Here is a 16,517-nt window from a genome sequence, read left to right as displayed (position 1 = left end):
TGCCTTTTATGAGCATCCGTTGATCCCTTTATGCGTGTGAGTGTGTCTCTTTATATATGGAAACCAAATCATTGTTTGCATGTGTGTATTGGTGCTGAGAATGATGGGGAGTGAAGGGGGCTGTTGTTTGTGTGTGTGTCTGTGTGTGTGTGTCTCCTCTCTTTTCCATGTGATTGCCTCTCTCTCCAGCCAAGCAGGTGGTTGTCTCTGCCTTTTTTATATGCATGTGACGGCCACTGTCATTGTGCTGCTGCAGCCATCCTGTGATTGTGGAATGGGGGGGTGGGGTGGTTTAGGGGTGGACTGTAATCACGTAGCCGTTTACCATCATTACACAACCATAGAGGAGGACAATGTCCCGCACATCTGGTCATTTCCACCACTGACCCAACACATCAATATAAGCACAGGTGTCAGGCTGCCTGAGGGATTCAGAGGGATTTAAGTGCATCTTGTCTCGGATTGATTTACAGCTTTTATACCCGCCGGCTTCTCCACTCCATGTTGTTGCTGTATGCTCAGTGCCCTTCAGAAACCATTAGTGCTGAAAGATATTTTATTTGCTTTAAAGTAAAAAAACACCACAATGTAAAGACAATCTTATTACGAATAAAACGTTAAAGTAAAAATGCAGCAAGTATCTTATATATATATATAATATATATCTTATATATAACTTAAGTATTACAAATACTCACTATTTAGAATGGCCCTTTTCATATTGTTATACTAATATATATTATATCCTTTGATTATTGCAACTCATGCATTAACATGTAAGCAGCATTCTGTTTCTGTTTCTTTAATTTATACACAGTTGTGTAGAACAATTAAAACAATCGAACTCATGTGTGTTTTGTATGTAAAACCTTAATCTGCAAAGTAACTAGTTACTGTAACTGTTAATCAAATGAACTGAAAACTATATTTTCTTACTCTGAAATGTAGTGAAATTTAAATATAAAGGACTGAAATAGGGAAATACATCCGGAAGTTTACTTTATTGGCTAATATGAAACGTTTTTGAAGTAAATGATGCATTAGTAATTAAATGGTAGTTTGTTATGTTTGACTCAGTTAATTCATATTTTAACTTAAAGGAGTCGTTTTGACAGCTTGGTAAAAACACTTAAATATGCTTTTTTTTACACTTTTATACAGATGAAACAACGGGATTTTAATTAGTGGGTTTTAGATTTGATGGTACAATAATTATTTTTTGACCTTGGGTTAGAGCCAGACGAGGTGTTCCCATCTGTGTTTCCTGTCTTCATGTTAAACTAAGCGAACTGTGGACAGACAGAGAGCGGTGTCGGTCTTCTCATGTAAAACTTGGTCAGAGAGCAAATAAGTGTTTTTCCCAAAACTGTGTCTTTAAGGCTTTTATCTTCATAACAAAGAGCAAATACAAAGTGCCATCAAACTCTGATTAGAGTTAGCATTCAAAACCAGTTTCTGCTCTCTAATAAATAATCATATTACACAGGAATATCAATGCTTCATCAGTAATCCGTGATTGTGTCGGCTCTTCACATAATTTAATTGATGTGTAAGTGGGTGTAGAAGTCTTGATTCAAGTTTTAATTAGGGATTATGGTGAAAATGACACTTGTGTTCCATTATCATTATAATTTTTTGTTTTTACATGAGATGCAGTTGAGGTGTTTCTTGTCCTGACTCACTCCCCCTGACCGTCCTGCTCTTTTTGCCCCCAGAAGGAGTAAGTACAGCAAGGCCAAGCAGGACTCTGATGAAGAAAAGCACTTACATCAAGGTAACTCACAGTCAACACTCGACACCTACACGCTCCATAATTGAAAAAACATTAGCGCTGTCAGGTGTGTTCATGTGCATGCACTTTAAACCGCAAATGAGGCCCATAAAACCAGGTGGGGGGAAAAACAAACTATTTTAAAGTTAATGTACTTGCATCTTAACGTGCTCCAAAAAACCCCTCATTATCAAGTCATCAGCATTGTTATTCACATCCCACAAAAATTTCAAGTTAATGAGCTCCATCTTCATTGAAGTCGGCCACAGTGACATGAAAAGCAGTGGAGTCAGAGTGTGAGGAGAAGGTATGGAGAGAAGAAAGGATTAGGAGGAGGAGGAGGAGGAGAAGAAGAGGCTCGGCAGAGGAAGGCAGTGTAGCCTGCAGCGTGATGGAAATAAAAAACAGATGGAGTGTAGTTGCCAGAATGAATTAACCTTCATTTTTCACTCCCGTCTTTCTTTCTTTTTTATTTTCATTTTTTTTTTACTTCCTTTCTTTCTTTCTTTCTTGCAAACTTCCTTTCTCAGGAGTGAGGATATACGTCGACCCTTTTACCTACGAGGACCCGAACCAAGCCGTCCGCGAGTTCGCCAAAGAGATCGACGCCTCCTGCATCAAGATCGAGAAAGTCATCGGCATCGGTGAGGAGACACATTTCCAGCGACTTCACTTCAATCAGCCAGTTTTCATCACTTATTATGAACGCCGTGTTTTAGGGGAGATTCTGCAGTAAAGCGTACTTTGGATAAAAGCATCCACCTAATGGGATAATAGCATAGTTGGTATTCGTTTCATGCAAATATTCTGCGGCCAGGATCCCTTTGTGTGGCTGTGTACGCTCTCGTGTGCACTCCTTCAGAACAAAAATCAGCATTTACCCAGACAATAACATTTGGTCTGCTTCTGGACAAGTCAATGAGTAAAAAAATAAAAAAATAAAAATCAGGGGAGGCTAAATATGTTGTCTGCGCTATTCCTGTGGCCAGAGAAAAGTCATCCAATGACAAAATAATAAAGAGAAAGAATCAATATCCATTTCCCCTCTCTCTCTGCACCAGTGGGTGAGGGGAGGAAGGGAGGGGAGAGAAAGGGATTAGAGACCCTGATCAATGTTTAAAGTGGACCCCTTCTAACCTGCACGCACACAACCACACACCCTCACCTGCTCCCCCCCTTGATGTGATTTGTGGCCTGTGCACCGTAGTAGCTCGTGTGTGTGTTGTATTTTCCAGGGGAGTTCGGCGAGGTCTGCAGCGGCCGCCTGAAGATGCCGGGCAAGAGGGAGATCTGCGTGGCCATCAAGACTCTGAAGGCCGGCTACACCGACAAGCAGAGGAGGGACTTCCTGTCCGAGGCCAGCATCATGGGCCAGTTTGACCACCCGAACATCATTCACCTGGAGGGCGTGGTCACCAAATGTAAGCGTCTAGCGTGCAGTTTTCTGTTTTTTTGGTTTGTTTTTGGAGGGTGAGAATCTATCTCTTTCCAAATGAGATGAAGAACATGATGCGGTGGATAATTGTTTCGCATAATTATCTATTTAGGAGACAGGAAGTAATAACACTCAGCTCACACACACACACACACATTCACACACACAAAGACCGTAATATTATAATAACACAGAGAGGACATTCATTTCTGCCGTCCCCTTTCTCCCTTAAGAAAAAAACACTTAACAATAAATCATTACAAACTACGTCTGCAGTTTTAGGGTGACTTTGGAGAAGGGTGAGCGCAGGGACAAGCCAAACCTTTTACCAGCCGAAGGTGTGTGTTTGTGTGCCGTTGTGTGTATCGCACGATTTAGTATATACCACTATTAATGTTGCATACGCTCCAGGATACCTGTAGTCGCACATGTATGCGCTTGTGTGCACATTTCCCATTCGGGGGAAATCCCCAGGTGGGCTCCTTCCAGATGGAAGGGGTCTTGGATTGGTGGGAGGGGGAGGTGGAGTTAGAGGTACCAGGGCAGTTGAGGGGAGGGAGGGGGTCTAATGGGTCCAGGAACAGACCCTGTAGCGCAGCACCAGGCTCATTAATCATGGTGTCAGCCGTAAATGTGTTTGGGGTTAGGGAGCGATACCCTATCCCTCCTCTATCTGCTGCTGCATGGCCACAAAGCACCGGCCAAATCTCCCTCCCTCCCTCCCTCCCTCTGCCCTTGGCACTCTCTCCTCTCTGTCTCTCTCTCTACCCTTTACACCTTCCCCCGATGCTATTTGTTAGGCTCGAGGTGTATGTGTGTGTGTGTGTGTGCGTGTGTGTGTATATGCATGTATGTGTGAATCTGGTGTACACACATGTTGGCGTCTGCGTGTCTTTGATTGTATACATGTGTGATGGCCAGCCTCAGCTCAGGTTAGATGGATGAAGTGCCTTAATGTGTCGTGACACAGCAGCCCGGCCCTATCTGTGCTAGATAACACTGTCTCTCTCACTCCTGTACACACACACACACACACACACACACACACACACACACACACACAGATAGACGCACACATACACACTTAGCCCAGCCGGAGCTGAAAGTGAACAGCAGCACTGGCAGAATTGCTTATCACCTATCACACCTCTCACCGCGGGGAATGACCTCTCAGGCCTCGCAGAGCCGGAGTGAGAAAGACAGAGAAAAGGCCGACGGATGAACAGAGGAAAGGGGGGGGGGTCGGACATGTGCGGCAGCCGGGGAAGGTGCAAACAGAGACGCGGGGAGATGGCGACAGGGAGGCTGCGTGGAGCTGATGGATTAGAGGAAAGACAGAGAACAACAGCGGGAACGACAGAGAGAGAAAGCGGAGGGTGGTAGAACCACTGAACCGGAGGCTGGAGAAGAAAGAGACGGAGCGAGACGGAGCGAGAGAGATGAAGGAGAAGCAGATGAGCCACGCAGCAGTGACAGGAGCTGACATGAAAGGATGGCGAGCCAAAGCAAGAAGGGCATCGGATAAACTCCCACTCCACCTCCTTCCACTCTTAACTTTTGGAGAGCTTGACACAAGGTTTGGGCAAATTAGTCCTTCACACTTAAGTGTGTCAGTGGAATCTATTAAAAATCCATTATTTGAATTGCACTCCCCTCTCCATTACAATCAAGTTAAAAGGAATTCTCAATCTGGCCTCAGTTTGCTGGCATGTCCAACAGAGCCAATTAAGCCTTATTAATTATGGAGGAACTCCAAATAGGCACTAAAATACATAAATGTGCAAAAATCTCTCACTGAGGACTGCTGGCTACGGTCCACCATCTTGAAGCCTGTATATACTTAATGTTTCTATCATGCTAGCGGGTAATTAAAATCTAGTCTCCATTAGAGCTCCGAATCAGACGTAATATGTTTAACGGCTGATTTCCATAAGAGCATGCTAATTTAGAAAAGATCCGCTTTTAAAAGCAGGATCTTTGTTCACTGCGAACGTCAAGGACTCGAGAGCGTTCGCCCAACGTTCCCCCAGTGTTGTCGCCCTGTTGCAGTTTGTCCCTTCCCCTGTTTTGTTGGCAGGTGATAATCGTCCCACTGGCGGGGCCCTTGCCCAGAGTTCATTGCCAAAGGCGGCAGGGCGTATTCAGTAAACAAGAAATTAGCATGCAAATGGTATGGGAGGAAGAGGGCGGGGCTGGGAAGGCGAGAGTTTAAGGTCGCAGGTCAGACGCTCCTCAGACTTGATTGGGGAGCTGTCAATCACCGGCGGCCCCGGGGCAGGGACGAGCAACAAAGGGAACAAAGATGGCTGACAAAGAGGGCCCCCGCTCTCCACCAACTTTAACTTCACTTCCTCTTTTTTGGGGGGGGGGCATCGCCGGAGCGCCCCATAATTAATGGAGTGCCAATCACGCGGCGGGTAAGGCGGTGACTGACGGCCCCTTGGCATGGACCGAGGCCCGCTGTGGAGTGGTGGAACTTCACCATGAAGACCTCAGCCGCCAACAGCTCGGCTGGCTCTCCACTGCTTCGGGCGTTCTGCCGGAGCGCCCCAGAGATGCTGCACAACCTCCTCTCAAGGCGTTAGGTTTAAGTCAGCACTTCTCTTCAGCACAATGAGCTTTTAAGTCCACCTTAACTGTGCCACTTGAAATGGAACACAAAGAACAGTGCGGCCCTAGGAGGAATTCGTGGCGGCACTTTTCGGCATGTGTTGTTGCCATGGCTGGTTAGACACCAGCTTGCTGCCGTTTTGGGACAAAAACAAGTCACCCTCCCTTCCTTTCCCTTCCCTTTCTTCCTCTCTCTCTCTCTCTCTCTCTCTCTCTTTCTCTCTCCTCCTCTCCTCATCCCCCCTCATCCTAAGAGACAAAGACAGACAGAGACCCACCAGGGAATGTCCACCCTCCCCGCCGCCTGCCCCGGCTCAGATAAAGACACAGACGCTCCCCCAAGAGAGACGGAGAGGGGAAGACAGAGGGATGGGGTGAAAAAGGCCAGAGAGGGAGGGGCAGGGCATGGGGAGAAAAGAGAGAGAGAGAGAGAGAGCGTCGGAGCGAGGTAGGAAAAAAAAAAAAAGAAAAAGAAAGCAATAAAGAGGAACTAGCAGGAGAGTGACAGATGCGTCCAAAGTTGGCAGAGGGGACAGAGGGCAAAGGGACAGTGACTGACATAAATAGCGAGTCAGAAGGATTCTGGGTGGGTGACTGTGATGAGCCTTTGGATAAAGCGTCCAACATCACTTTGTATTTGCATAAACACAAGATGGTGATTGTGTGTGTGTGTGTGTGTGTGTGTGTGTGTGTGTGTGTGTGTGTGTGTGTGTGTGTGTGTGTGTATGTATGTGTGTGTGTACTGGATACTTGTTTGAGATGCCTTTGCATGTGCAGGGAAGAGAAGGGGGACGTCAGGGCAACCGTAACTCTGAGCTAATTAAATCACTACGGGACAGAGATGGATGGTCTAATACACACAGACACACACACACACACACACACACATTCCCTCGAGAACCCTCCTGCTGTGTCGGGCTGTGATGTGCATCGTTTACCTCCATAATCATCTGCCTTTCATTCCCCCCCCCCCCTTCTCTCTCTAGGTAAGCCAGTGATGATTATCACAGAGTACATGGAAAATGGATCGCTGGATGCATTCCTGCGGGTCAGTCATGCGTTTCTTTCGTGTGTGTGTGTGTGTGTGTGTGTGTGTGTGTGTGTGTGTGTGTGTGTGTGTGTGTGTGTGTCCGTGAGCGTGCGATACGACTGTAGCCAGCTGATCCCTTCTTATCTCTGTAATGTCATCCACCAAAATTACAAGCGTTTGTTCACAAACATTCGCCCTAATCTTGATCGACTTACCGTTTTTTGGACAAGGAAGTGGGCGGAGGTTTCGTCTCACGGTTCCCAGGATCCACTGCACTTTCTGGTTGCAGATGATGCTTCGCGACTTTATGCAGTAAATGCACAAACAATTAGAGCTGGGAAAGTTGTGTCGGGCTCAGTCCTGCAGAAACAACAACTTGTTGCACACAACAAATCATGTTTGAAGATGTTTTCAGGATTTGCATTTGCCTCTAAACAGTTAATAAATGCTTTCCATCAGTGGTTCTCAAACCTTTTCACACCAAGGACGCCTTAACTCACAAATTACACCACAGACCCCCATCTGATCTTTATTATTACAGAAAGGGTTTGAAACCCACGACCACAACAGTCATATATTCTGTCATTGTGTTACTTACGGATGCAATTACAGTGAAAATAAACGATTCCCCTTTTTGTTGGGGAACGCCCTCTAGGACCCTTTGACCCCCCTTTGAGAACCATCACACTAGAAGGATTTGTTCATGTGTTTAATCATGCGGCTACGTTACACTGTCAAGAATCCCTCAGCTGTTTATACAAGCGGACTAATTAGTGACAACACGCTCATGTTACATGTATGTAACAGAATCATTTGTTTACAGATGACGTTACGTTTTGGTGTTGTTGTGTGTTATTTCGTGTTTATTTCGTGTTTTTAGTGTTAGAGACTTGAATCCAATATGGAGCATTTCCAGATCATTTAAACTGAAACAGAGTTGACTCATTAAAAGTGAAGAGTAATGGGAAACTTACCAGTAAAACCAATGAGTCAGTGAAGTAACTGCAGTTGTTAACCACAATCCAAAACATTTAAAACACAAGTCGGATTATTCGGTGAAACTTTGTCTTCTCTCCCGCAGAAGAACGACGGGCGCTTCACCGTCATCCAGCTGGTCGGCATCCTGCGTGGCATCGCGTCGGGCATGAAGTACCTGTCAGATATGAGCTACGTCCACCGCGACCTCGCCGCTCGCAACATCCTGGTCAACAGCAACCTGGTGTGCAAGGTGTCCGACTTCGGCATGTCCCGGGTGCTGGAGGACGACCCCGAGGCTGCATACACCACCAGGGTGAGTGTGTGTGTGTGTGTGTGTGTGTGTGGGCGAGCATGTGTCAGCGGCCTGTCTGCGTGTCACCTTACTTGTCGGCTTTGTCAGGTTTCATTAATCAGCCCATCTTTCAATTACAGGGAGGGAAGATCCCCATCCGCTGGACGGCCCCAGAGGCCATCGCTTACAGGAAGTTCACCTCGGCCAGCGACGTGTGGAGCTACGGCATCGTCATGTGGGAGGTGATGTCATACGGCGAGCGGCCATACTGGGACATGAGCAACCAAGACGTAAGTCTACAGACAGTCATAAATAATATACAGCCTTAATTAGTGTGTGATATTAGAGCTGAAACAATAATCCCCAGCTTCATGTTTACTGTCAAACATTTTTAAAAGATACTTCATCATTTTAACTTGGTTATTTAATCAAATTACCTGCAGGGGTGATAAAATACCAGCAGAACGTTCCCTCTTCTCATTACACACTGAATGCACATTTCCAGTGCCACTAATGATGATAAAGCATTTAATTTATGCATAAAACCAAATGTCTTGTGTAGGTGGCTAAAGTACGGTGATTAAAAATCACGTTAAGGATTTAAAATTAGAGGAAAAAAACCGACGCAGCTTTAATCAAACTGCCTCCAGTTTTTATTACAGTTTGACTCTCTCCAGATGAAATGAGCAACAGAGTGACTCACAGCAAACACTGATCTGCTGTTTAGGTAATCAAGGCTATTGATGAGGGCTATCGGCTGCCACCGCCCATGGACTGCCCCGTGGCGCTCCACCAGCTCATGCTGGACTGCTGGCAGAGAGAGAGGGCCGACCGGCCAAAGTTTGGACAGATCGTCAACATGCTGGACAAGCTGATCCGCAACCCCAACACTCTGAAGAGGACCGGGGGAGAGACCGCAGTCAGGTGAGAGGGCAGAACTGAGACAAAATACATCTGCTGTTCAGATGATTTGTAGATGCACATCCTTATCCACATACGTTTACATGTGAACACACAAACAGACAGATTTTAGGAAGTACATTCTAGCTCAGTGCTTCCCAACCTAGATAACTATGAGGGATCTTAAGATTGTTTACAGAGAGAGTAACAAGAAGAAAAAACATATTTTCTCTTACTCAGATAAGATTTATTTTTTCACTTCTTAGACCTTTAATCTTTGTCATTTTTCTAGTGAATAACTAGATCGTTTTAGCGCCGCAGGCCTGTAAATATATTAAACAGATCCTTTCACAAGATATTGCTTTGGTCCTGAACAATAAAAGGTTTTGAACCACAATTCTAGAAGAAAAAGTTTGGAAACTTGATGCATTTTTCAAAGTAAGATCACATCAGTTTATTCAAAATTCTTCACAATTTTTCAGCTTAATTTCACATATTGACTGTATCTGAAACTAAGCTAAAAATAACACTAAAATAATAAAACCAGAGAAGAGCAATATGGCTTCCAACAACAACAAATGGTCCAAGCGTCTTAAAAATTATAGAAAAGTTGTGGAATTTCACATTAAGTTCACACTGAGAACCAGCAAATGTGTTGTGTTAAAAAGCGAATGTGCCTAAACACACATTGACTCAAATGCTGAACTCTCAGGCTCACACTATATGCTGCTTAAATACTGTAAAATGTATTACATAGGCAATGTTCTGCCTCTGAAACCAACACACACACACACACACACACACACACACAGTCTTCTCTTCTCACGCTGGTATTTACATTCACCATTAAACATTATCTACCAGCACCGTGTGGCTCTTTTCAGCACAAACACCTTCCATAATGGATTTCTCTGCAAACCAGCTTTAATGGTGCCGCACACTCAGGAATGCAGCCGCTCCAACAGCGGAGGAAAATTACGACGTAACGCAGAGTAAAAAAACAAACATGACCCTGCAGCTCCAGCACCATTACTCTCGAGTGGCTAAACGTGTTAAGAATGACCTATGCGTGTTTACAGACTCGACGCGAGGCGGGCGGGAGTCTGTTTCGAGTTTTAATGAGTGTGTGAGCGCACGCAAACGTGGGCGCGCAAGCGTGCACGCGCTCACCTAATGGGACACAGTGAGAGCGAGAGGGGAGAGCCCTTGTGGAGTAATTAGCAGAACTGCATCCTATAAATGCAGCTTTTACAGTTACAAGAGGGAAGGGGGGAGAGTAGAGTGTGTGTGTGTGTGTGGGTGTGTGTGTGTGTGTGTGTGTGTGTGTGTGTGTGTGTGTGAAGGGATTGCTATGCATAAGGCTCTCCACCTACTGAGTAGAGGTGACTTCTTCTTAAAGAGTCTGACATCCTGTTCTCAAAGTTCAAATCAACATCTTCTAAAGCTGAAGAGAGGCAGTGTGAGTGTGAGAGAGTCACCGGAGCGGGACGAGACCGCCACCGACTCAGACTCGCTCTTCGTGTGAATATTTCATGGCCGACGGTGCCGCGGCACAAAGGAAGGAAAGACATGAAAAAAAGAAGTGTTAAAAAAAAAAAATAGGATGGAGGTAAAATCTGCTGATGAATATCTGAACGCGAGGAGGAACTCCACCAGGCGGTAAAACTCAACACACTGTGACCTGGTTGGGTGTTTTCTGTAAAATAAGGTTTAACTAACTGTGGCGGTCACACCCAGGAGGAACTGTGTTTGACTTGGCTCCGTTTCTGGTAGGACCCACAAAACAGGGACACAAGGAGGGAAAGGGAAGAGAGAAATGTAGCATGGTGCGTTTTACAGTGTGTGGGTAGATCTCTGTCAACACACAAGGTGTGTGTGTGTGTGTGTGTGTGTGTGTGTGTGTGTGTGTGTGTGTGTGTGTGTGTGTGTGTGTGCGCGTCATGGCGTCCGATACCACACTACAGCGCCGTAGTCCGATTAGTCCAGCACTGCTGCGGTTGCTGTAGTTATAAATCAGTGGCGTTCCCGACTGTGTAACAGAGCAGATCATTACCTTTCCAGTCCAAAGCACTTTAACAGAATATAACTTTTATTGTCTTATTTGCACAGACAGTTGCACACATCGTGGTTTTTGTGCAAACGCTTCAAACGCCAAACCACACCGAAAGTTTGAGATGACATCCACAGAACCAGAAGGGTTCACCAAATTAATTCCTCTCTCTCCTCCACCCACAGTCGGCCCAACACCACCCTGCTGGAGCCAGGGAGCCCCGAGGCGTCCTCGGCCGTGGGCACAGTGGAGGACTGGCTGCAGGCCATCGGCATGGAGAGATACTGCGACAACTTCACCGCCGCCGGCTACACCACTCCAGAGGCTGTGGTCCACATGACACAAGAGTGAGTAGGAAGGGGAGACTGTGAGAGGGAGGAAGTGAGAAAGTAAACAGAGAAAAAGGAAAGATGGGAATGGAAGAAGGTGCAAGCAAAAACATTTTCTTATAGCGAGTGTATTGTGTGAACAGAGAGGCATAACAGCATTTTTTAATGGTATTCTCACTTTACACTTTTAGAACTGACAGTAAAAGGCAGCGTGAAGTACTTCGCTGCACCAATTCTGAGAAAATGACTCGAGATCATTCCAGAAAATTGATGCACATGCTTAAAGTTAATGTCCTGAATTATTCACTTGTTTTAAGAAGAATAAGACTCAAGAGTTTTACAAATGTACCAGTAGTAAGAAAAGGATCCGCTTTATCCCTTGAAAAACATTAAATATTTTACTTACTTGACAGTATTTGAATTTACTTATAGTGATTTATGACTAAGACCTTTTAAAGACATGATCACAAAACAAGAAATTAAGTCTTTACACAAGACTTTTTTGAAGACTTGGATTACATTTTAATGGCTTTATGATTTTGAAATAAAATGAAAAATATTCTTCGCTCCTCAAACAAAGTTATGAAGTTGATTCACTTCCTTGCAGAGAGTGAAAGATCGATACCACTCTCTCATATCTGCATCTCTCATAAATTACCGCTGCATTCAGCAGCCACTTAGCTTAGCTGAACATTAATAATGCAAACAGGGAAACAGCTAGCTAGCCGGACTTTGTCAGAAAGGTAAAAAAAAATCTGCCAAGCAGCACCTGTAAGTTTAATTAGTGAACATGTTGTATCTCATTTCTTTAATTCATACGTGAACAGAAATTTAAAAATGACAGGTTGAGGTTTTCACAGGTTGAGGTTTTTTAGCTCTGCTTCAAAAGGCCAAGCTAAGCTAAGCTAAGCTAAACTCTTCCCCTAAAATAATTCCAGCATGTAGCAGGCTGTTTCTTCCTGCTTTAAATCTTTAGCTAACATAAGCTAGGCTAAGCTAAGATAAGCCTGTTGGCTTCATATGTGGCCTACAGATATATGAGTGGTATCAATCTTCTCATTTCATTCACAGAAAGAAAGCATAAACATGATAAACTATTATGATTAGACCAGAATCGATGCAAAGTACATGTGTGTTAAATGTCTCTCCGTCTCAGTCACTTGTCTGTATTATTTTCATTCTTCACTTATTGAGATTACAGGATTAAGCTCGCCGCGTTGGCAAGTGAAATTCCTCACACAGCAGTTAAACTGTCGGGCTCGTTTCCACTGGAAGGCTGTAAAATTCATCATGTGTATCAGGCCTCCGTGTGTTTGTTATTGTTGTCCTCGCTCCTAAAAAGGCCTCTCTCTCTCCCCCTCCCCTCGTCTTTTTCAGGGACATGGCTCGCATAGGTATCTCCTCGGCAGCACACCAGAACAAGATCCTGACCAGCGTCCAGGGAATGCTGTCCCAAATGCAACAGATGCAAGGCAGAATGGTTCCCGTCTGAGAGATTTTAAAACAAAGGCAAAAAGGAAAAGGAAGCAAAGCGACTTCGTTTCTTATGAAAAAAATAAATAAATAACAAAAAAGATTAAATATTTAAAAAAAAAAAAAAAAAAAAAAAAAACAGACAAATAAACTATGAAGAAATAGTTTACCTCATCCATGCACTTTAAATTGGATCTAAAAGAAAAGAAGACGTTGATGAAGAAGAAAAAAAAAAGTGGTGAAAATGGCACTTTTTAAAAAAATCAGACCTTTACCTTGCCCTTTTTTTTTTGTTGTTGTTTTGGAGAAAGGGGCTTCTGTCTGCAGCATTTATGGATAGATGAAGGGATGGCTGGAAAAATGCTTCCAAGAGGCCAATCTGGAGTGCCTTTAACTGGTCTGGAAAGGAAAAGCGAGGAAGAGGGGGAACCATACCTTTCTTGCTCTTCTTTGGGCAGAGTGTTGTTTCTGGAACTTTCTTTCTGGAATAATCCGCAGAGCAGATGATTTTTTTTTTTTTTTGATTTCCCGTGACTGTGTTTATTGTACATGAATTGTTTCTGTGGGACTCGCAGGCTGCCCCGGCCGTCATTGTTCTGTCTCTCAGCTGGATCTGTTTGGTATCTCACAGAAAAAAATGGAGGATCCTCCAAACAGTGAATCTCTGAGAGGTTGAGGGTTGGATTCCGAGGGGAGATGGCGGCGCAGCGAGGGCTTATTTTGAGGCGCTTCTTGTTGTTTTTCGCTCAGTTCTGGCCTTGTTTTTCTCCCAGAACGCTGTATTTTGTTGCCCTCAGGATGTTGCTGAGAATGTCTTTGATCTTCCAGAGGAGCCTTTCCCACTCCCCTGTCTTCCCAAAAACGCTCTCCCACACCTCAGATAAACACACAATTTGGATTCTTCCATTCATCTCCCCCGTCTGAATCGAAGCTCCCACCCCTGTGTCGCTGCAGGACCCTCCATCTCTTCCTCATCACTTTTGATAGACAGCTGTTTGAACCAGTTGGAATTTATTGGCAGGATTTATTCGGACAAAGGGATGCAACAGAGGCAGTATGGATGCAAAGTCAATTGGAATCATCAGCATTGTCATCGCCAAGAAAACACGCTCACCTGTGCTCCAACCGTCATCAAGGTGAGGATCAATATATTCTTTTTGTTACCTAGACTCAGCACAAAAACAGCCCCATTAAAACCAAACAAATAAAGCTGTTGGATTAAACCTCCTGTTATTATTGCAGCATGCTTCCAATATCAAGTGCGTCTAGCCACCAAAAGCCTCGAAGACTCATTAGACCCCCCCCCACCCTCTCTCATCATGGGCCCCTCAGCTCCAGAAACTGTGTTAATTAACAAGCAGGTTGCGCCACCGCAGGCAGCCAGAGCAGATCAATAGCCACTGGTCTGTGATCAGTCTGTGTTCCTGATGCCGCCGGCATCTTAATGAGAAGAATTAATCAGCCGCTGACTCCCAGTCAGCCGAACAGAGCCCACCAGAGCTCAGGAACACTTTCCAGGGAAGGAGAGGAGGTGCGGCTTTCGGGTGCAACTTTCTCCTGAGTGAACGCACCAATATGTTGCCATGGTACCAGGAGGGTCTCAACGGAAGCTCTTGATTGATTTTAGTATATCAGATACAACAGATTTATCCCTTGAACAGATTTTTTTAATTTTCTAAGTAGAAGGAAAATAATTTGTGCACATAAATTAACACAAGTTAACGAAGCCAGGATTTAGCTTACTCCACAAGTTCAAGACAAAACTCACTCACTTACATAATCACTTAAACTGATGTGACGGCATTGATTTATTTGATTTTCCTCATGTTGTCAGTTTATTAAGTACACCTACCTAAGACTTATCCAGTCTAATACAACATCCCTGCAATCAACGCTACTTTCTTGAAGTTTGTAATGTTCAGTTTTTGTTGTTTAAAGATGTTGAAATGTCATTTTATGGCCATTTCGGAGGATGTAGTCAGGACGCCGTGGAGCAGTGGTGGCAGCTAACAATTATTCACAGTCATCTGCCTGACTAAGCATTTTCTTGAGTCATCGCATTGTCTATAAAATGTCAGAAAATAGTGAAAATGTGTTATAATTATTCCGATATATATAGTTTTCTATCATATATGTATCAAACCAAATCCCCAAATGACCTAAAACCATTTTTTTGCAGTATATTAGAATTTACTTTACAAAAAATGCCGTACAAGGCTTCTATTGAACATGAAAGAAAATCTATAATAGATACTGCAAGTTAATGGGCTCTAATTCATCAATACTCCTGCCTGAACAGTGTTGAAGGATGACTTCGGTTGGCATGAGACAAAAGCGTGGTGCGGTTGCGCTGGCTGTTGACTCCATACATGGAGTAATCATCTAACACACACGCTCAATAAATTGTCTATTGTCGTGCTTTTGATGTGTGCCAGTAAGTCAAGGGCATGTTTCATATATTATGTACACACAGCAGCATGTGGTGCACACAAGTTAATGCCGCCGCTGCCACGAAATCCATATTTTCCCCCTGAAGTGCGGCCGCTCGCGCTCTCCGGATGCCCCGGCTTTGGCACTCGATTGTGTTCAGCGGATGAGTCGAATGTTCCATCGAGCCGGAGCTGCAGAGCAGTGTTGCCAGTCAGGACTGGATGCCAAGCTAAAATTGTTTATATTCAAAACCACCATGACTGATGCAGCCTCTCTTTTCCTCCACCCCACCCCCCACCCCTCTTCTCTCTCTCTCCCCCAGCTGCTGCCGTCCATCATAAACAGGATCCCGGCCTCGCTCGCCACGACCAGAATTCTTCCTCCTCTTCTTCCTCTTTGTCTTCCTCCTCCTGCTCCCCTTCCCCGCCCTCCTTCCTCCGCCTCCTCCTTGGAGCCTCCTCCGACACCGAGATGACAAATCCATCCCCAAGCGTCTGGGACATCCGCCGTCACAACACGTCGACTTGACAAACTAGCCACCGTCTGCTTGTGGCCATCCAGCAATGTACTGGAATTTACTATGAATGATTTAACAGCATAAAAAAGAGACAATAAGAAGAATGTAATATAATCGAGAAGCCCTGCTCCAGCGGATAATGTGCTTTTATTTTGAAGGTTTCAAAATTTTTTTGTGATTTTTATTTTTTATTTTTTATTGCTTAATTCTGTTTGCATGTAAAGTAACAAGCGTTTGATTTGAGCGTGCGAAAGTGATGATGTGTGTGAGTGTGTGTGTGTGCACGTGTGTTTGTGTGTGTGTGTGTGTGTATGCGTGTATGCGTGTGTGTGTGTGTGTGTCTAGCTGAATGAGTGAAAAGGTCTTTGAAGTACTATCAGTAATCGTGTCTGTTCTCATGCCACTGTGGAGGAGGAGGAGATAACAGAGTTGTATTGTTTTTGATATATAAAAAAAAAAAAAAGGAAAACCCTGGACTTTTTTTTTTTTTTCTTTGCTTTCGTGTTGTCTAAAAAAAACACAAAAAACTAAAAAACAAAAATAAAAAACAATGTAAGGTGTGTTTGCTCCCGTCGTGCAAACTCTACTCAGCCACAGCATTTACTGAACAGCTTTCTGGAACACAAAACCAGTTCTGCTTTGGCAAATGGACACACGGAGACACAGACCAGAGTGACTGAAACCCTCCTGTGCATACAAACC

General features: G+C 44.4%; 1 protein-coding gene across 2 annotated transcripts in view; it reads left to right on the top strand.

Moving 5' to 3' along the window:
- The window catches only part of epha4l (eph receptor A4, like), a 57,167-nt gene extending 40,883 nt beyond the window's left edge, over positions 1 to 16,284 (top strand). Inside the window, exons 9-18 of one of the 2 annotated variants that reach the window (XM_023428410.2) lie at positions 1,719 to 1,774; positions 2,302 to 2,415; positions 3,007 to 3,192; positions 6,803 to 6,864; positions 7,928 to 8,137; positions 8,257 to 8,406; positions 8,844 to 9,040; positions 11,252 to 11,413; positions 12,773 to 14,004; positions 15,621 to 16,284. In XM_023428410.2, coding sequence (XP_023284178.1) covers positions 1,719 to 1,774; positions 2,302 to 2,415; positions 3,007 to 3,192; positions 6,803 to 6,864; positions 7,928 to 8,137; positions 8,257 to 8,406; positions 8,844 to 9,040; positions 11,252 to 11,413; positions 12,773 to 12,887 — 1,252 coding nt within the window. In that variant the 3' untranslated portion in view covers positions 12,888 to 14,004; positions 15,621 to 16,284. Of the gene's footprint in view, positions 1 to 1,715; positions 1,775 to 2,301; positions 2,416 to 3,006; positions 3,193 to 6,802; positions 6,865 to 7,927; positions 8,138 to 8,256; positions 8,407 to 8,843; positions 9,041 to 11,251; positions 11,414 to 12,772; positions 14,005 to 15,620 lie in introns of both variants that reach the window. The other variant, XM_023428408.2, reaches the window with a different exon arrangement.
- Positions 16,285 to 16,517: the final 233 nt, after the last annotated feature.

The sequence above is a fragment of the Seriola lalandi genome, unplaced genomic scaffold, assembly GCF_002814215.2.
Source record: "Seriola lalandi dorsalis isolate HSWRI2012SDOR001 ecotype SW California unplaced genomic scaffold, Sedor1 jcf7180002054874, whole genome shotgun sequence".
NCBI lineage: Eukaryota > Metazoa > Chordata > Actinopteri > Carangiformes > Carangidae > Seriola > Seriola lalandi.
The sequence above is the reverse complement of the archived record's forward strand: the minus strand, read 5'-3'. Positions and strand labels throughout refer to the sequence as shown.